A 22,138-nucleotide genomic window follows, 5' to 3' on the forward strand; every position below is an offset into this window, starting at 1 on the left:
TTAGTATGTAATTTGTTTCTACCACACGTTTCCTCCTTTCTGCTCACGGCAGCAAGAAGAGGTATCTGTGTGAGTGTTCTTTGCCCATAGTTTTGCTTCTCAGACAGAACTACAGTCCCTCTAAGAGCAGGGATGCTAGAACAACAGCTTTACTTTTAGATTATGCATGCAGTGCAATGTTATTAATGACTGGAGGCACAAACACATGACCAGAGGTCCACATCTGGACATGCCAAAACAAGGGGGAAAAGTAGAAAATACTACTAGCATAAGGTCTCTGCAGTCCTGTATAGTTTTGTATTGACCATGTATTGCACGTTCATATTTTTTGGTTTTTGCATTGCTTCCAAATATCAATCTCACTCACTCTGTCCCTCTGTTCTCTCTGAGACCTGTCAGTTTTCACAAATTACCCTCACAGTGTTGCTTTGAGGATATGGTGCTACTCATCACACTCACATTATTCTGTCCAGTGTGAAAATGCAAGACAGTATGGAAAAAACCCACCCTGTTTAAAAATGTTTTATATTGATATATTGAGTCCAGAAGCTGTTTATTAGATGTACTGTTGCTATGATGAAATACAAATGCTGTTGGAATTCATTTCTGGCAACATTTACAACACTTATCATTATTCAGCTGTGATTTAATTGAGCTAGTGCCATTGAGATTGCAAATCTATTTTTATAACAACACAAAGTCTGGAAAACAATGTCAGGTAAATCAAAAAAATGCATTTACCATGAGACAATATACTGTGAACAACATCTACACCTTATCTGATCTTGTACAAAAAATTTAAACATTTTCCCAAATGAGCTTTTACTAAGAGTAATCTTTGGCAAGGATTAAAAAAAACTATTCAAAGGAAAAAAAGAACTAAAATTAAGCACAGGATTGAAGTTCAAGGACATATTTCCTGCTATCAGCATCTGTTTTAACCTGATGTTTTACAATAAGCAGTCCACAAAGCTATACACAATCTCCAAAGCTGGAAGAGAAGGATTCTTCCTCCCTGACATCATGGAAGCTTCCAGTAAGTTGATAAAAGTATAAAATCCTTTATAGTTGGGGAGGATTACACTACATTTGTGTGTGCAGCAGAACAGTGGAAAACATTTCTGTTATCTATTTGATTTATTTTTACAGCTAATAAAATGAATAATGGGCATAAAGACACAGCTGTGTTCACATATTTCATAACACACAACATACATACTTTGAATCCTGTGTTCTTTTTACTTTGGTGATTTCTGTGTGATGGATTTCTTTAAGTGGTACAAATTTTCACATTTCCAAAAATGTTTGTTTCTGTGTATGTAAATCAGGGCTAGTTAAATAGATAATCAATAATTTTAGTTTATACTTCACACTTTTAAGATATAAAATTATCATTCTCTGGTTGTGATGTCAGTGGATGTCAGCCCTTTAATAGGGAAATTCTACCACTATATATGTACAGTGTTATGACTTAGTCCATATGCTCTACATGTTCATGTTTACACCAGAGATACACATCTGGCAGGCTCTTAGTGGTCTGTTTTTGTTGCAACCATCTCACACTACACAGAGCCTTTTTGGAGAAATTTCTCTTTTATTTGTAAGCCACACTTACAGCAACGTGATGTTTTTAAAAGTACTATAAAGGCTGGTAATGCAGCTTTTGAATATTTAAAATGTCGATATAGTTAATCTCATAATGTTAATGTTGTCATTAACCTGTATTGTTATTGATTTTATATTTTTGTTTGCCATCTGAAAAGATGACAAAAAACACGTGCAGGAGTCAATAAAAACATACTTTTAAACATTAGCGTTGTTCCGTGTTTTAAAATCTAAATGACTTAACATTAACTATACTTTCCTGTGTTTCTCTCTCTACAGACACTTCTCAGGTACCGGAGAGTTGGCCCCATGATGGAGAAATAAAGATCCAGGACCTCTGTGTGCGCTATGATGCCATGCTCAAACCCGTGCTTAAACACGTGAATGCGTACATTGAACCTGGCCAGAAGGTACTTAACAGGATGCTGTGAAGACAGTGGGTGGTGTGTGATATAGACCGGTTGGAGCTATAAAAGACTAAATTTACTACACCATGACCAAAGAACATTTATGACATTTACATTAACTGACAGCAATGTTTCTTTTATTATTCAGTGCCCGAAAGTATCCATACATAGCATGTACTTTTCACATTGTTGATGGAAAAGATGGACCTCACATCACACTAGGCTGACAAAGTAATGAAAGACAAAAGGGAAATGTCCTCAAGTGACCCAAGTGAGGGATAATAAAAATTTTCAGTCATTACTAATATGATTGAAATCAAAAAAATGTAGCTATTGTCTTCTTCAGCTGTATGAAAGTATAACTCTCTCCACCCTCAAGACAAAAAAAATCTTAAAACTGATAGTTTGAGCAATCATGAGGTGTTTGAGGTTAAATTATTATTATTATTATTATTATTATTATTATTATTATTATTATTATTATTATTATGTATTTATTTATTTATTTATTTTACAAATTTCTCACATGATCTCCAATATCTTTGTGATTGAGTTGTAAGGCTGTTACCTAAAAGAAATCAACCATTTTAGGGATGTTTTCAAATATGTTTACCAAGTGTTAGGCTTGTTATGGTATAAATACATTTTCATTGAGGTGTTTCAGCTGGTTTTGGTGATTTTTCATGTGGTCACCAACAGCCTCCATTGGTCAAGGATTAAGGCTGTGTTCACTTTGGAAAGGTTTCAAATATGTTTCTTAAGTGTCTTTTTTTTAGAAAGCCATTAGTCTGTTGTCCATGTTCAGATGGACATGACAAAATCCAGATAGGTTAACAGAAATTCCCTCAAAATCCATTTTCATGGTCTTGGTTTTGACATGGAACTGTTCAACTGTTCAACTGAAAAATACATACCTGATACATGAATAGAATAGAATAGAATAGAATAGAATAGAATAGATCTTTATTGTCACTGACCCAGGGACAATGAAAATCCGTTTAGCAGCTCTGTTATGTTTAGCAGCAAAAATATATGCAAAAAAATTACTGTAAAAATATCACATAAATACTGAAAAATGTAGTCACATGCAAAAAGCTACAGGATAAAATATTAAATATACATACTGTTAAACAACAAAACCTTATTGCTATAAAGATTAGTTGACAGAATTTGCATCACGTATTAATATGATAATGGGGTCTCCCATGGGTCTTGAATGCTAAGTAGTTGCAGACAGTTGCCACTATAGTCTGTTGAGCATGTTGTGTTTATTTAAAAAAAGTTTAATCTTATGTGTTACTAGTATTTGCAGCTCAAATTGTTCAGACTGGAACGTTAAAGGCCTTTAGCAAAAGACTGTGAACTTTGTTTAATGTGGATTTACTTTGAAGTCACAGGCCTTTATTAATCTGTGAACTGACACGTACTGACCAAACTGTGTCCACACGCAGCATGTACCAGCTCCTCTGGTAGCACACAGGTGTCTGATTCCTCGCAACAGTGAAACTTCATGAACCATCTCCCTCCTCTTCTTGTTAGGTGGGAATCTGTGGTCGCACAGGCAGCGGGAAGTCTTCACTGTCGTTGGCCTTTTTCAACATGGTGGACATTTTTGAAGGTTGGTCTGTTTCTTGTCACACAGTACAGACAAAGAAAGGGAGAGATATGACATGGTTTTTCCACCTCTTTCATCTTTGGTTCCCCTCTCTCTCTCTCTCTCTCTCTCTCTCTCTCTCTCTCTCTCTCTCTTCTTTTTTGGCTTTCTGTCTTCAGTGTTTTACTGTCAGTGTACTTTCCTGGAGTAGCTCTTGACCTATGTCATTTTGTCTTTGAATTGCCATGTTCTTCTCTAGTCACTTCTTCTGATCCACAGAAAAGACAGATGAGACATAAAGTCTTTATTAATTGTTTTTTCCTTTGCAATAAATCTAAAACATTTAAGAACCAACTGGTTCAACAGTCCTGGTTACTACACAATTATTTGTTCCGTTTTCATTTTACTAAGTAATTGCACTGTGAATTCCACTCCTTTAGTGCCTTCAATCTTTCCAATCAGCCAATGACATATGGAAAGTTACTTTGTGAATTAGACAGTTAGTGCACTGAAGCTTATTTCCATAGAAAGATGCCAATTTTGCATGAATATTTCCTAGTTTACATCCATGCAAAGGCGCACCATGCTGCTTCTTGCTTGACAGTACATTGTAAATTATATACTGTTTTTCTCTCATTTTCACCAGTTTAGCACAAATAATGTTCAGCTCATAGTAATTGTGTAGATAACATATCGCACTATACCCAAGTAATAAGAAGTGCATGACAGATAGAGTGATTTATTTCCACGCATTCATACCCTTTTCCACTGATTCATAGTGAACTTTGTCACTCAGTGAGTGGTTTTTCTGTCACTGAGATGGTGGATACAGCAGCAACTTGTGTAACGTCACATGCAAAATATCTTTATGACAGAGGACAGAATAAATATAGTGCATAAGTACCTAAAATCTAAAATTAAAATTTTAAAAATCAGAATTCGGCGTAACATTTTTAGTTTTTACCTCAATTTTAGAAGAACAAAAAGCAGATGGGAATAACATTCTCACCATATTTTACTTCTTCTGTTAAGTGGGAGGAAGTTCAGGAATCAGCAGGTTTTCTGGGAAATCTCCTCTTCTATTTAGAAGCACTGGCTCTAGGAAGACCTGTTGCATGAGACTGAATTGTTTCACTTAATTACACTAAGATATCATGACAGATCGGTGCTTGTAATGTTTATTTCCGCTACATGTAGACCTTTTCACTCTAAACACAATCACAGTCTCAGCTTACAGTACCTCTTGAAGTCCAAAAGTTGTAATCATAAACCATTTGAGCTTGAAAACCAAACTGTCTGGCTCCTCATTGTTAAAACAAGCGCATTACTGATGTTGCCCATTCATCTGTTTGACTCACAAAATGTTTAGTTTCTCACCTATACATTAAGAAACATTAGACTGAGCTGTTTATTCTTCAATTTTGATCCTGGCTCAGTGGCTTAACATTTCAACAGCTTGTTCCAACCCTGGTTATGGGTGAAGCTGTACATACACCCCCTTGATTAAAATAGTATCTACCTTTTAAACTAAATGAGTTAATTGCAGAGGCAAAAGACACTGAGATATCATGGTGTTTTTTATCACAGCTAGAGTTAACTTTACTTGAAAAGATGTGCGTCACTTCTAACCCGTCCCCTTCCTCTCTGTATTATTGTAGTGTGTATTTATCTTGGAGACAGTGTGTTTATTGAAATGTCCCTCCTGCTTTTCAGGTCTTTTTAAACAGTTGTGCAGGTCTCTCTTTAGTGGCTGAAGTGGGAACCATTAGAAGCTGTTGTTCTTTTATATTCTTATTGTGAGCACCCAAAGTAGACTTGACTATTGATAAAAAAAAAAACAAAAAAAACAAGTACATTCCACTCATGAAGTCAAACTCATAAAACTGTATTTGTATCTTAATGGATTTTGAAAGGAAGTTGTAGTCATATCATTCTGTTTTTACTCTGGACCATGATGGCTGCTCCTGACAGATTATTTAGGCAAAGATGGGATTACACAGTCACTTTTTCCATACACATACACACAGACACAGTAACACACAGCTGGGCAGAGTTTTTATTCAACAGTAAATTAAGACATTTGTGTCAGCAGCATTTCCTTATAAAGCAGTGAAATGAAACCAGAGCAGCATCCCGGTGATAGTAACTCATCTGAAGAGAACATTTTTATCTAAATTCTTGGGAAAAAATGGAGATTTGGACAAATTTCATCATTGCTTTTATGTAACTAAAATAGTACAAATGTAAGCAACAACTGTGTTTTTTAGCCTGTATAAACTCAGAACAGAAGTTGTTATGGGGTCACTGATATATGCTGATACTGATACTGATATACCATATACTAATGGAGTGTTTGTCAACCTTGGGGTCACGACCCCACATGGGGTTGCCTGGAATTTAAATGGGGTCACCTGAAATTTTTAGTAATTGATAGAAATAAAAAAAAAAATACTAATAACAAATCATTTTTAATGATTCAGGATATATTTTATTATAATTAAAATTCCTCACATTTTTCCTTATAAAGATCGTTAAAATAAAATGCAGGATATAATAACTGAGAGGGCAAATGTTGATTGACCCAATCATGTGACCACGTGCATCAGCACGCTTCAACCTGCCCGGACACAGTCGCAGTCAGAAAACTGGACCGAACAGAGAATGGAAAGATTTCTTCACCCACCTGGCCCCGCTAAGACATCTCCAAGAGAAAAAAGTCTCTGTTATGAATGTCTGGGGTCACCAGAAATTTGTGACGTTAAAATGGGGTCACTAGCCAAAAAATGCTGGGAACCACTGGACTCATGATTAAATTAACCAGATTTCAGGACCTTAGGAGCCCTCCTATGTGTTACACAGAGTGATGCATACTTTAGCTGTGAGGTCTCTGAAGTGTAAATCTCAAGCCGAAAGTACAAATGCCAAAGCAGTGTTATAGCTCCAGTATTTAGTCTGGGTAAGTACTACATGGGCTCTTGACATTGGTATTGGTTTCTATTTTAATATCTGCCCTTCTCTGTCGTCACACAGTGAGTTTAATGATTACCACTGTTTGGATTATCAGGTCATTTTAGCTCAGTGCGAAATGCCGACTGACCTTGATGTCTTTCAAGTAGGGCTGAAAACATGAGCAAAATGCAGTCCTACGTAATGGCAACAATAATATCCTTAACCCTTTTAAGCCCTGAGACGTTATTCCAGGTAAACATGCTGCTGTTAATTGTCTGTTTCAGTGTCATAAAAGCTGCAGCGAGTATGTGCTTGTGTTCCTTCTCTTCAGTGGTTTTGCTTTACTGTGTGTTTTAGGCAAGGCAAGGCAGGTTTATTTATACAGCACATTTCATGTACAAGACAATTCAAAGTGCTTTACATAAAATATTAAAAGCATTACAGCAGGGTGCAGGGGAAGTAGTAAAAAGTATAGGCATGAAAAAAAACAGATAAAACGGATACAAACTTTAAGCTTAAAAGAAACAGTGCAGATCTGAACTTCTGAATAAGAACTCTATTCAAATGCAGCTGAGAACAGGTGGGTCTTTAACCTGGATTTAAATAGACTGAGTTTTAGGGTCAAAACAGGGTGGAATAACAGAAAAAGAGAGGAATTGAAGTTTGACAGGTTTTTACTAAACAAGGCACTCATAAAGGTACATCAATAAGAGATTTAGTTGATGTTGAACATGAACTGTGAACTGGAACACACTGAACAACATCGAAGTTTGGAATTTTGGCCCAGTAGTTTTTGGTTTGGGCTCTTTTTTTGTAAGTCAGTCCAGCTGCTTTTTGACACCTGGTTGAACTCTAAAAAGCAGTTACATGGTCAAAACTCGGTAAAAACACAGAAAAAAAAAAAAAAAGGAAAATCACAACAACACTGCAAACAACAGTAAAAGCAAAAAACAAGGAAAATAGTGTGAAAAAAAAAAATAAACCAGACCAAACCGTCTATTTTTTTTGCCAAGTAGGGGTTAAAGAGTTAATATCTCATGAGTTAAACATCATGAACATCTTACATCACGGTGGCACAACTGACGATTGCGGCGGTCACTCGCAGTGAATAATTGCACTGTAGTCGCAGGTTGAGGAATGAAATCTCATTCTCTTGTGTATGTAAGCACACTGTAAAAATGACAATAAAAATCCTTGAATCTCACTCCACTTTTTTTCAGTACTATTGGTGGTCTATACTAAACACACATGCACTGTCAGTCTGACTATACATGGGTTTTATGATGACCAGTTATAGGACATAGATATTGAATATCCTTTAAAGTCCGATTGAACTGCAGTACATATTATAATTGATGTAACTGTTAATGTATGCATTAGAAAGTACCATTTGTTTCACATTCGATAGAATTATGTCAGTGATGATTCGTGTAGAGTAAACATACATAGGTTCTGTCCAGAATTACAGATGTGAGCATATGTTTGTTTAAATGCAGGGAAGATCATCATAGACGGCATCGACATCTGTAAGCTGCCTCTGCAGACTCTCAGGTCACGACTCTCCATCATCCTCCAGGATCCTGTGTTATTTAGTGGCTCAATCAGGTACAGAAACAAACAATCTTTCAGTAGTAGCATAATGAGAACTTTATCCACATTACACATTCATCAGTGCTACTCACAGCTGTCTGTTTATTTTCATCTTTGAGTCACCAACCATAACACTGGCACATGGATTGTAAATAGTAATGAATCAGACTCTCAGACCATAATAAACCTGAGTGGATGAGTGGGGGGGATTTTTGGTCCTTTGTCTGCTAATGTTCCAATTGTTCTGGCACGGTGGCTTTTTATGCTTTCATGTTGTTGTGTATTGGGCAGCACAGACCAGCTGGTCCTGGTTTTGCATGTTCTCTCCTTGTTTGTGTGGTTCTCTCCACCTTCCTTCAACCGTCCATTGACATGCACTTTAATAGGTGAAATGGTCAATCTGAATCACCCATTAGTGTGAATGAGAGAGTGAATGGGTGTTCATCTGTAGATTTCAGCCCTGTGATGAACTGGTCCAGGGTGTATCCCACCCTTACCTGTTAGCATCCAGGATAGACTTCGGTACCCTCACGACTCTCGAGGTTTAAAGGGTCTATATCATGGGTCGGCAACCTTTAGTATCTAAAACAGCCATTTTAGAACAGAAATAGAAAAACAAAATTGTCTTGAGCCAAAATATGCATTTTACCTCAAAGTGGTGACTGTTTAGGATTAGCTGTAAAGCTCTTTAGGATTAGTTTGCATGGAATATGTTGAGATAAATCAAAGTTTTGGTGCATTTACAGAACTACATAGAAATTACAGAACTACACTAAAGAAATTGCCATTATAAATGTACTGATATGTGAATGCTTTCTTTGCAACGAAGAATACAGATTAACACCGTAAGTGTCATAAAATCAAAAATACTCTACTACTCTTCTACTGCTTCTATTTTTAGATTCATTTGGAGTTTAGTCTACATTTTTACAGCTGCATAACATCAGATTGACTTTATGGTTCCGACGATAATAGCAAAATGTGTAAAAAAAAAAAAAAAAAAAAGAAGAAGAATTAATTCATTAATTTATTAATTTTCATATGTTTTTTGACAAAGCCACACGGAAAAGGGCCCAAGAGCCAAATGTGGCCCAGGAGTCACAGGTTGCCTACCCCTGGTCTGTAACATGAATGTTATGTATTGTCCGAGTTTGTGCATTCTTCGACTCTGTACAAAGAGACTTATGTTACTAAGCTTTACTTGTTTTAGCCCAGTTAAGTCTATTTTCAGTAAAAGAATGTCACAGATTTAAAGTGGCCACAGTAAACACATATATAATGTACGTTTGAAAGTGTTGGAAATGACACTATGAAAACAAAAACTACCAGAATTTCACAGTTAAAGCATGTAATGGAGACGTCAACACTGTTTGAATAAATTCTGATGTGGGAAACTGTTAACTCACATGATCCCTGCCACCTTCCTAAATATTCTCGTAAGCACAAGAACAAAACCGGTTGTAGAAAAAAAGCATAATTTGTATAGTTTGACAGAACAAATTGGAACATTTTGTTTACAGCCTAGCTGATTCATTCTAAAACAGTTCATGTATTTTCTTTTCTGACACTTCTCAAATTTACTTGTCGTTTTATGGAAACACCAATAGAAGGTTTGCGCTGGCATAGGATTTAGCAATAAATCCTATTTGCCCTTATCCACAGGATTGCTGAAGTAGTCAACCTGTCTATGTTAGACTATGGGGATGTTATTTATAGGCAGCCGGCCAGTTCAGCTTTTAAACCATTCGATGCAATAGTATCTCGGCTTCAAGCCTTCATCAGGAAGTCACTGACTTCTCTTGACTTCCTGAAGAAGGCTTGAAGCCGAAACGCGTAGAAGTGTTTTTTGGGTCCAGATATGACCGTGGCATGTTAATAAAGGCATTTTAATGTTTAAAGAGAGTGCCTTGGATTTTTCTTCCAGTTTGATATCTGCTTTATGAATCCCTTTTTCCAAAGAGCACCTCGAACAAACCCTTTTTTGGTCCAAGAAGCATTCCTTCCCATGAATTTTTTGAATTTATTAATTTGATTTAATTTGATGTTTTAATTAGATTTTTGCCTTCGCCCATAAGTAGCTGGGATAGGCTCCAGCCATCCCTGTGACCCTAGTGAGGATAACATGGGTTCAGATAATGAATAAATGAATAATTTGATTTGAATTTTTTTTAAAAAGGATTATCTTATTGTCCATTCCTGCAATTTACTTTTAGAATTTTATAGAACTGCTAACTTTTGTAATCGATAGGGCCTGTGTTTCTATTGCTAAGTGGATCAAGTTGTTTGTATTTATCTTATGTACTTTAAAAATTGGGGTCTCTTTTGAGGGTGTTTTCTGAGGGTGTAGATAAATTAAACAAAGGGCTGAAAAAGTCCTCCAAAACAAATAAAGAAACAATAGAAGCAATCAAAAAAGAAGACAAAATAATGTGAACATCTGTCCAAATGTAAACAGTCAAACTTTTACCATGGCCTTTCAAAGCCAAGTACACCTGTACATTTAGATTTGAGTAATTCTTCTCCTCACATAAATACCCAGCATTAATTAAGACTTCAGTTATGTACCAGAACCGTTCCAGTCCTAGTTCGGGTGTTCTGTCCTCACCGACGTGTGTTACATGACGACACTAAGTCCCAGCTGTGGGGTTAGCGGTTGAAATCACAGTGGGAAATCTGGCAGAGACCTAATCTGACATTTGTCACGGACGTCATACACTGGAGAGGTCGCTGAAGGCACGAAGGACCCTGCATCGGTGTCCTCGTCCTCCTCCTCTGGCATACACACTCAAGCTCTGTTGTTTATATTACCAGATGATAAAGTGACTGTGTGTTTGTTATAAAAGACAAAGAGCATGTGCTATTTGTTTGGACAGATATGCCGCTCTAGATAACTGTGTGTGTGCTTATGTATAAGAGATGGAGAGTGTGTGTCTTGGCATTTCCACTGGTGCTTGTTTATGTGAACGTAAGCCTGGGGTGAATGGTCGACAGTAACTGCTTCACACTGTTATCTTAGATGTTGCTGTTTGACTCCACCACACACATTCAGTGAAAAATGCTTAAAAGGTTTGTCACATGAGGTTTTGTATGGTTAATATTTTGAAAAAATTAATTTGGGAAGCAAAATTTTACATATAGGTAAGATAGAAATAAAAACCTTGTTACAGGCCATGAGTAGCATATCAGACTAACAGCAGCACCATCATCACAGGCCACAAGAAGCATAAAACAGCATAGCATCATCATCTTTAAATTTAAAAAGTAAGATAGAAATGAATATTTTGTTTGAAGAAAACCATAACAACATCAATCTTTGTGACATAAAACAACATTCATTTTTCATGACTTAATTTTTCATTCATCCTTTTTTATCTCCATCTCTCCAAACTTGAAATGCCAGTTTTACCAGGTAACCAGGTAACTACCACAACTCAAAATCCAATTAAACATGATTTATTTGTACAATTTGAGGTCACCCAGGCTTTCATTCTGTAACTGTTGTGTCTGATGCCAGAAACTTAGACAACAAATCAGTTAGTAGGACTGTTAATTCCTCTCTCACCTATCGTAAAATACTTAGAATTACTATTTTGCAATACAGAAAATGCTGAGTTTCCTTAAAAATTTGGAATAGATATTTCACAAACTGGGTGATACAGTGGTGCAGTGGTTAGCACTGTCACAGCAAGAAGGTCCTGGGTTCGATTCCAACCAGGGACCAGTTTGCATGTTCTCCCTGTGTTTGCATGGGTTCTCTCTGGGTCCTCCGGCTTCCTCCCACCATCCAAAGACATGCACTGATAGGTTATTTGGTTAATCTAAATTGCCCATAGGTGTGAATGTGAGAGTGATTGGTTGTTTGTCTCTATATGTTGGCCCTGCAGTGAACTGGTGACTCGTTCAGGGTGTACCCCACCTTCGCCCATAGGTACCTGGGATAGGCTCCAGATTCAGATTCAGAAAGCTTTATTTATCCCATACGGGCAATTCATTTGCAGCTTACCACAGACATCAGCCCACATCCAAAGTGCAATGTGACAAACATAAATACATCAGTGCACAAATACAGGATTATTGAAAGCAACTCTGAATAAATGCATTTAAATAATCAACAATAAATAATCAATAAATACCAATGCAGACTAAAAGACTAAAAGAGCCTATTGGTTCTGCTAATATTAAAAAAAAAAAAAAAAATCATATAATATGACTAAAATGGCTTCTGTCAGAGTTTAAAAGTGTGATAGCTGAAGGAATAAAAGATTCTGAATATCTGTTGGTTCTCCTCTGAGGAGTGTGGTAATGCCGGCCTGAAGGCATCAAGGCAAACTTCTGACGCAACACATGGTGGGGGTCCCTGATGATGGTCTCTGCTTTTCTCACCACCTGAAGCTCCCAGAGGGAAGATAAGTCTCTTGGTCTGACTCCAATGATCTTGGAGCATATTTTTACAATAGCTTGCAGACTGTTGTTGTCTTTCATAGTTAAAACATTGAACCAACAGATAAAAGAAAAAGTTAAAAGGCTTTCAATAAATGAACAATAAAAGTTCCTTAAAATCTTCTCACTGACATTAAAAGAGTTCAGTCTCCTCATCAGATGGATTCTCTGTTGGCCCCTCACAGTGACCCTAGTGAGGATAAAGTGAGTTCAGAAGATGAATGAATGAACGAATTTCACAAACTGCAGTTGAGAAACTATGGGTTTATTCAAATAATATAATTCTGATGTGCTGTTGAGTGTGAGAGGAAACTGTCCAAAACACTGAAACAAACACAAACATCTTACATCTGCGTTGACCTTTCCAAAAATGATCACTTGGCTGCACCTGTTCTATGTTCTCTTTTATAAAGGGTAATATTTATCAGAAGAGCCAGAAAGAAGATGGTGGGGACCAAATTCAGGATACATTTTTGACTTGTCGTTAGTGTTGTTTGTTCACTCTTAAATTAAACAAGTGATAAGTGGCTGCTGATTACTGCAGGTTTTATGTCATTTCTGCTTAAGAACATGTGGACACACCTGCTCGGAACTAACAAATGAAGTAAGTGTAATGTGTCTCCTGTTGTAATGTGTCTCCTGTTGCAGGTTTAATCTGGATCCAGAAAAGACGTGCACTGACGATCGACTGTGGGAGGCTTTGGAGATTGCTCAGCTAAAGAACATGGTGAAGGCTCTGCCTGGAGGACTGGGTACACATCAGACATCCTCATCGACAATGACGTGTTTTTAAATCACATTTTAAAGACCAAAAGTAGTAGTATAGTTTTATGTTCTGTGTTTGTTTGTGTCCAGATGCTGTTGTGACAGAGGGAGGAGAGAACTTCAGTGTTGGTCAGAGGCAGCTGTTCTGTTTGGCCCGAGCGTTTGTCAGAAAGAGCAGCATCCTCATCATGGATGAAGCCACCGCATCTATAGACATGGCCACGGTCAGTCTGTAAATGAGATCAGAGAACACAGCACTTAGATACAACTTATGTGAAGAAATTATGCTTTTCATACTTTATCTTTAACCACTTTGTATTTTGTTATTTGATGTTGTGATGCATTAATGACTTTATCTTGTTAGAAAGAAATGAAAATCCCATGAAATGTACATTCCAGGCTGTATAAATAATTATCACAGACTACATTTATGTAAGTGATTAAAGATAATGTTGTAGACTAAATCTAGGAAACTGAAAGGAAAAACATCAGACTTGTTTTCTGGAATGGAATTGTCCTCCACTCTGTGAAGTCTAACATTGTTGCATTTTTTAATTGTATAACCTCTTATCAAACATGAACTTTATTTTTCTGTCTTCAATTGCAGGAGAATATCTTACAGAAAGTTGTGATGACTGCATTTGCAGATAGAACAGTCGTCACCATCGCAGTAAGTTTTTAGTCCGATTACATTTTTCTTTTGAGTGAAATAAAGTATTGTTTATTTGGGCTCAGATCAGATGGGTTTGTGCATCTGACAGTGTTAATGAACATTAGCTCTGGCAGATGCATGTGGTTCCCAGGTCAGTCTAGACTCTCCTCAGTGTTTATAAGCCTTACTGAGCTCATGGTCAGAACAGTAGAAGACTAGAAACACAACCCAAACAGTCGACTGGCACTTCAAAGCACTGCTGCCCTCCCTGTGGTCACACCAAAGATAAAATACTGTACACTTTATGTATATGTAAAATATCCAATACTGAACTTGTGAAGCAACATATTGGTCTGAGAATTTAGACCAATATGACAGACCAATAGAATTCTTAGCATTTACGTCAGAAAATCTCTGGCCACAATTTTAGAAATAATTTTTCATAATTGACTCAAAATGTTGGACACATTAATAAAACTAAAAAGAAAATTCCTTTCAGATATCATTACCATGTCTTTTAAAGCATTTTGTTTTAAACCACTTCGTGCACCTGTCACTAAATGTTCTCCTTCAGGATGCTTTATGCAGCCATTTCCTGCTTTTCCCTTTTTCACAGTAACAATTTTAGTTTCTGTTAAAGTCCTCTGGGCTACTTCTTTCACTTATTGGATGCTTTCCTTTTCTATAACGTCTTTATTGACCCTGTGTTTGTTTGTTTTTGTTTTGTTTTGTTTTTGTTTTGTTTTGTTTTGTTTTCCTTTCTTTTTTCTTTTCTCATCTTTTCTTTTCTTTACTTTTCTTTTCCTTTTTTCTTTTTCCTTTCTTTTTCTTTTCTTTTTCCTTACTCACATTGTTCTTTTTCCTTTGTTTTTCTTTTTTCTTTTCTTTTCTTTTCTTTTTCCTTACTCACATTGTTCTTTTTCCTTTCTTTTTCTTTTCTTTTCTTTTCTTTTTCCTTACTCACATTGTTCTTTTTCCTTTGTTTTTCTTTTTTCTTTTCTTTTCTTTTCTTTTTCCTTACTCACATTGTTCTTTTTCCTTTCTTTTTCTTTTCTTTTCTTTTCTTTTTCCTTACTCACATTGTTCTTTTTCCACTCTGTAATTTTAATCCTATCCTCCCTCCTTCTGTGCTTCCTGTTCCTCCCTCTCCGTCCTTTGTCCTTTCCTTATCCCTACCCTCTTCTACCAGCATCGAGTGTCCTCAATCTTGGACGCTGAGCAGGTGTTGGTCTTCTCCTCAGGGATTTTGGTGGAATGTGATTCAGGTCCCAACCTGCTCACACAGGAGGAGAGCCTCTTCAGTGTGTTAGTGAGGACTCACAAGTAGACCCGGCCCAGCTGACTTTGGCTCTGCCCGACTCTCTTCCGTCTTTCCTCCTGCATCTGTTTTTTTCCACGTGTTTCTGTTTTTTCTGCTTTCCCGGCGGAGTCAGAGCTGAGTCTGAGTCTGGGTCTGCTGAAGCCTTACTGCCACTGACAGCCTGGTTCGTACCCAAACTGAGCTACTGCATGCTTTTACTTTTTCTTCTACTTCAGTTTGAAGACAGAGTTTGACAAAAGCAGCTGTTTCTTCAGGTGTTTTCTGACCGATGGTTCATTTACTTTGGTTTGAATCAGTGGATCATCTAGGAAAGAGATGTGTTTTCCTTTCTGTTTGGCTTCACTAAAAACCAATTGAGATGAAATGAATCGAACGCTATGTGAAAACATCTGTCTTTTATCTTGTTGGTTAAATGCTTTTTGGCCCAAATTAAGACAAATGATCTGTTAGTAGGTAAACAGTGTCCTTTACCAGACTGAAGAAGCAAAAAGGAAACACTAGACCTTATCAACATTTTCATATTCTCATCACAAGTTTTGTGAAGCTCTTACTTTTTCAATGAAGTTTGTTTATATGACCAGTGCATGTCTAATTTAACAAAACTGTAATAAATGTTCCAATGTATTTGGGCTACAATGAGGAGAAATGAAAGCTGATATTTTGAGAATTAGTTCATGATATTTAGAGGGAAAAAAAATGCATGATTTTACAAGAATATAGTCATTTAACTGCTGCAGTGACTTGACCCAAAAATACAACTTGTTCTTGTATTCTCGAAATACTCCATTTACTGCTTTTGTGGTGTTTTACAATTTTTTTCTTACAATATTATGTTTCTTTCCTTACACTTCATATTTTTTGACCCCTCATTGTAGCCCTGGTGCTCTGTTGTAAAAATGAATACATAAAATATATCAGTCCAAACTGCAGGCTACTAAACTTTTTTCAGCTCCTGACCCAAAACAGATATTAGGTGTCTGGAACTCAAACTTATAAAACATCCTGTTTTTTTTACAGGCTGTTCCACAGAAAGGGATGTTAGCTAACAATACAGTTGTCACCAACAAACAGACAAATGAGGCTTCCATTCAGTTTTATTTTCAGGTTGAGGTTTATGACAAGACACACAGCATCTGAGCTGAAGAGTGTATTCTGTTCTAATCAGGAAAATGAGCTGCATAAATAGTGTTGTTATACATTTTATTTGCCAATTATTGACCCAATAAAAATGGGCACACAAATGAATTTGCGACCTGATGTGAAGACTTGAAAAGGCAGGTCTGTAGTACTGTGTATACAAGTAACCAGAGAGAGAGAGAGAGAGTGTGTGTGTGTGTGTGCGTGCGCTGTGATGCCTTGGTTGTGTATTTTTTTTCTAATCCATCGTTGTGTCTGTCCTCTCTGTGTCTCCAGCATCGTGTTCACACCATCCTCACAGCCGACCTGGTCATCGTGATGAAGCGAGGAAACATTTTGGAATACGACAAACCTGAGACTCTATTGGAGCAGGAGGACGGGATGTTTGCTTCATTTGTCCGAGCCGACATGTAGACACAGCTTCTGACAAATCCATCAGTTCTTTTTTTTACTCAGTTGCTTTCTTGTTGAAGAAAACTGGCCTCTGTGCCGGCAAAAACACTCATATGAAGCCAATAATACACTTTTTCTTAAACAAGAAGAGAAGAAGAAAAGGAAATATCTATCATCATGTATTTTATATCATGTTACGACTGAAGTTCATAAACGACACCACTGCCTTTTTTGCAAATGATAAATGAAACTGTCTACAGCTGCAACTACAGATTATTTTCATTATCAGTCCATTTGTTGAGTTTTGATCAATAATCGATTTAATGATCCATTCTATAAACATGCCATAAAATAGAATATAATGCCTTTTATAGTTACATTTGAATGGCCTTTTTATTCAACAAGCAAAACAACCCAAAGATACCTTTTTTTTTTTTATCAGATATGATGAAGACAAATGTCAAATTCTGACATATAAGAAGTGGCCGATCAATGAGTAATAGTTACAGTTCTACAGTAAATTAATTCCTCATCCTGACAGTACATCAGCCAATGTATCACTTAAAACTGGTAACAGATCATTTGGGCATTTTCTGCTCAGGTTAATACAACAGTGAGACCACACTGGGCTGTGGACAGATAAAACAACTTTTTACTGAAAAACTTTGTTGATTATAGGAATAATAGAAGATGAGAGTTTTAAAATGATAACTCTTTTTACATGTATGAATAGTTGTTGATTGATTACATTTTTAGCGCTGCTTATATTGATGTGAAAGCACAAATCTCAGTTATAAAAAACATATGAATATCTAACACCAAAATGATCTGCGTGGCTTGAGACGAGACCTAAATGTTGAAGTTTGGTTTCGAGGTAAATAACTGCTCTCTGACTTAACCTAATTTTGCCCAAAGTCTATTTGTAGCCCTTGTAGTTTTCTAGTGATCGGAAACCGAGTCACGAATAAGCATATCAGCTGAAATCACAGGTCAGCTAAAAGCGTACAGCTTGAAATATTTTGAGTTTTTTTTTTTTTTATTGACAGCAAATCCTATAAAGAACCTAAACCAACATTGAACTGTGTGCGTCCTCTGAGCTCCATTGTTGTCCAGGAACAATTACAAAACATATCATTTATCAACTGGACTGTACAGGGTGACATGTCCCTTCATCAGCGTGAACACAATCAATGCGGTTTATTTACATTTTTATCCCAAATACAGCATCCGGGTCCAAAAATGGCACCGGTATAGAATAATCCACCGCTGAAAATAGTCCCTTTGCTCATGTTTGACTTACTCATGTGTCTTTTGAGCAGTTGTTGACAGTGGGTTTGGTCTTTTCATGGGGTTTGTTGACAGTAATAATGCCAGCCCTCTCCAGTTAAATGAACCTAGAAAGAACAATTTGATTGTCGATTTTTTTATTTCAGTGAAAACACAATTTCAAAGAGTGTGTCCAGCTTTTTGATACTCGTATCTGATGACTTAACCTGTTAATGGAGTAGTTTATTTGACTATTGAGTATTTGTAGACGCTGTTTTATTTTATACTAATAGATTACAAAAGTCTTTAACTATGTTGTGTAAAACCGCTGTTATGAGATTAAGCACCACACCCATTTTATCACTTTTTTAGCACTTACATTAAGCAATAATTAAAGAGAGGAGTTGTATTTACAATCCCAGTACCGTTACTGAATGTTGGCTTCGGCTGGTGGGTGTGTGTGTGTGTGTGCGCACCGACAGCAGAGTGCAGACCCTCACTCTGAGGGGTCTGTGTTTTAGACCCGCTTTAGTTTGTGTTACATTTAACATCGTAGACATAAACTGGTAGAAATGACTTTGCTATTGGTGCTAAATGTTGAGCCAGTTTTGTAGCGACCAGATGCTGTCGATTTTTGAAGTTACAAGTTCAAGGAGAAAGAAGAACTTTACTTCAACTAAAACCACAAAGGCATTTTCTATCAACTTACACAGGTTCTTCGGCAAAAGAAATCAGTGATGCATTTATTGTCAAATGTTCTACATGTGTGGAACCTGTAATGCCATTAAGAGTCAACAGAATTTAAAGGTAGAGTAAGTAATTCAGCTCTGGAGCTTAAATAGTTTGAAAACCTGACATATGAGCCCCTTTTCCAACAGATTCCCAGGAACTTTAATCTATCGACTGGCTCATCATGAGTCTGGACCAAGGTTGTAATAGTTTTGGATTTTTCATTAGAGTTTAGTTTTATTTAGTTTTGACTTTTTTTCTCTAATTTGGTTAGTTTTAATTAGTTTTTAGAGCAGGTTTGCTAGTTTTTATTATTATTTTTTTTTTCTGAATGCTTAGTTTTAGTTTAGTTTTAGTATTAATTTTAGTTCTGTCCTATGTTTTATCTTCTTCCTCATCGTATTCAAATAAATCCCAGACAGGACTCGGCTGTCTCCCAACTTTAGTCTCCATGTTTTCAGGTAGAGTGGGGACGAGAAGTGACGGACCGTGAAGTACCGTATGGTGCCGCTAGCTAAAATTGCTAGAGCGAAATAAATTGCTTTTGTATCAATCTGATGTTGACAAAGACGAAAACGAAGGGAATTTTATCTGTAATTTTTATATGTTTTAGTTAGTTATGTAAGCACACAATACAGTTTCAGTTATCGTTTTTTTTGTTTTAATTATAGTTTTTATTTATTTCAGTTAACAAAGATGTTTTTTCAATTCTAGTTTTCGTCATTTTGTTAGTTTTCCTTAACGATAATAACCTTGGTCTGGACTTAACCAACTCTAAATGTAAAGTATCATGAGATAACTTGTTACGATTTGGAGCAATAGAAATAAAATTTGATTTGATTTGACCTGGGTAAAAAGAATCCCTGGTAATCTGTATGCTATGTATTTCCACCGCACTTCAGAGTTCCTGGAAATGTGTTCAAATCAGGCTCAGTCACCGATCCAAAGTCCCCCTGAACTTCTTTCTTGCGTCTTTGCCAAATACGCTCTTTAGCGTATTCCGATGGACAGACTGATGATTATAACACTGGTCAACAACAAATTTATTGTTTAAGTTTTTGAGGTGATTTAGGATAATTTTGGTGTGCTGAATCCAAAAATCACATTAGTTTAGCTCAATCAGGTCAACTTTCTGAACTATGCTACATATTGGCTTTTTAACATTTTTGCTTACATTTATGGGCATTTTCATATCATATGATACAAAATTCTTTCATATTTCTTGCAATAAACGAGTTCTGAAGATTTTACTTTTGCCAATTTATGATTAATGGTTTTTTTAATATTACAGGTGAATGAAATGGCTTCGACTAGAAGATCTTGCAAAAATAAGCCTGACGTATTCTGCTACATCTGCGGTGAATACACCATTTTACCTAACAGGAATCCTGTTAGAAAATGATTTTTTTTTCTCTTAAAACCTATTTTGGGTGAGAACTATATAAAAAATCAACTGATAAAGTCACAAAAATGTAATCAGTTTTGTGAGAAGATCAAATTTTTCAAAATCAAATTAGCAAAAAAACCTGACCTGATTGAGAAAAACAGATGTCATTTTTGGATTTAGCGCTGCAAAATGGTCCTAATTCAGTTGAAAAAACCTAGACAACTTGCAAAAAACATTTTTTTGTAACCCAGTGTAATGCACTTGCAGGAGCCAGACAAATGCACTCAGAAGCTCAGAGTATTTTCATCAAATGGACACCGTCGTCTGTCCACTTCTCATGGCCTCTCTTCTTTTGCTCCATTTTCCAAATGCTCAAAACACAAACCTAGTGAAGCTTGTAGAAATGACACACACTGGCTTAAACACTGTAGGGGAACGTAAGTGTGGAATGCTTTAAGCGTGTTCCACCAGTCAGCGTTCTTCAGCACACAGCCCCACCCCTCAAGAATTCTGGGGAATCTGAAAAGTCCCACCCCTCACCAGGAACTTTTTTCAGGGAAAGTTTGGGGTCAAGAGAAACTTTTTTGGTTATTTTGGTGGAAACCCGCTAACAATAAACAGATCCAACAGTCCCAGTATTACGTCTCTACCACTGAAACTCACTGAACGAGACAAAGACGAGTAAAAATAAAGGTCTCATTATGAAGAGATGGTTCTGAATTTTGTCCGACCTTTACTGTTTTCTGAGCCTAACCACGTTTTGTATCAGTGAACCTTCTGCTATCAGCTAATCCATTGTTTTGTGTTACACTGAAATGATTCCAACTAGAAACAAACAGCCCAGAGTTTAACAGGTTAAAATATCAACTATCTTTGACTTACTTGCTCCACCTTTAAAGCTTCTTCTCCTTACTTGGATTTTTTTTTTTTTTTTTTTTTCAGTTACCATAAACCTTTGACCATGAACCTGATCTCAGTTTTGGGGTCAACATGGCACAGACAAAATACACATGGAGTGTTATGTGATTGGAGGCAAATAATCAGAAATAAAATCCAGTCTTTGTCGCTCACACTTGAAAATATTTGAGCTGAAGTCATGAACACAGCATTTGGTGAAGCATAAGACGCTGCATTTCCTTCCCTTTGCTTTCATTCATGATGAATCACTTAGAACAGGGGTGTCAAACATGCGGCCCGGGGGCCAAATCCAGCCTGCCAAAGGGTCCAGTCCGGCCCTTGAGATGAATTTATGAAATGCAAAAATTACACTATCCTTTTAATCCTTTTAGGTCAGGTTCCACATTCAGACCAATTCAATCTCAAGTTGGCAGGACCAGTCAAATACTATCATAATAACACAGAAATAATGACAACTCCAAATTTTTCTCTTTGTAAATGTCAGCATTTTCATGTATTTACACTAAAAAAGTATAATTTCGCAAAAAATGTGAATAACCTGTAATGTCTTATGAGAAGTAAGTACAATTTCAACAAAATTCTGCCTGTTATTAAATGTTTTGTGTGTTTGTAGATCCACTGTGATCTGTAAGTTATAATGTACATGTGTAAATGATAAACTGAGGCAGAATATTGTTAAAATTACACTTATTTTTTCAGTTTGTACATTTTATTCACATCGTTTGAAAGGATAGTTTGTAGATGTAAACCTTTTCATGATGTAAATGAACTTTTTTCACTCTAAAACATAGAGAAAAGTTTGGAGTTGACTTTATTTATATATTATTATGTTAATATTTTACTGGTTCAGCCCACTTCAGATCAAATTTAGCTGAATGTGGCCCCTGAACTAACATGAGTTTGACACCCCTGAGTTAGAAGATGAACTGAATGGTGAAAAGCTTTATCGCATAAATGACATAATTTTGCAAACACTGATGTCAGA

At 36.5% G+C, this 22,138-nt stretch overlaps 1 protein-coding gene across 3 annotated transcripts in view; it reads left to right on the top strand.

Moving 5' to 3' along the window:
* abcc9 (ATP-binding cassette, sub-family C (CFTR/MRP), member 9) overlaps window positions 1–18,528 on the top strand; it is a 57,923-nt gene extending 39,395 nt beyond the window's left edge. For 2 of the 3 annotated variants that reach the window (XM_030150492.1, XM_030150493.1), the window contains 7 exons: window positions 1,885–2,015; window positions 3,552–3,630; window positions 8,052–8,160; window positions 13,234–13,337; window positions 13,441–13,574; window positions 13,958–14,020; window positions 16,737–18,528. In XM_030150492.1, the coding sequence (XP_030006352.1) occupies window positions 1,885–2,015; window positions 3,552–3,630; window positions 8,052–8,160; window positions 13,234–13,337; window positions 13,441–13,574; window positions 13,958–14,020; window positions 16,737–16,874 (758 nt within the window). In that variant the 3' untranslated portion in view covers window positions 16,875–18,528. Of the gene's footprint in view, window positions 1–1,884; window positions 2,016–3,551; window positions 3,631–8,051; window positions 8,161–13,233; window positions 13,338–13,440; window positions 13,575–13,957; window positions 14,021–15,191; window positions 15,487–16,736 lie in introns of all 3 variants that reach the window. The other variant, XR_003936942.1, reaches the window with a different exon arrangement.
* Window positions 18,529–22,138: the final 3,610 nt, after the last annotated feature.

This window comes from Sphaeramia orbicularis, chromosome 12, assembly GCF_902148855.1.
Source record: "Sphaeramia orbicularis chromosome 12, fSphaOr1.1, whole genome shotgun sequence".
NCBI classification, from domain to species: Eukaryota; Metazoa; Chordata; class Actinopteri; order Kurtiformes; family Apogonidae; genus Sphaeramia; species Sphaeramia orbicularis.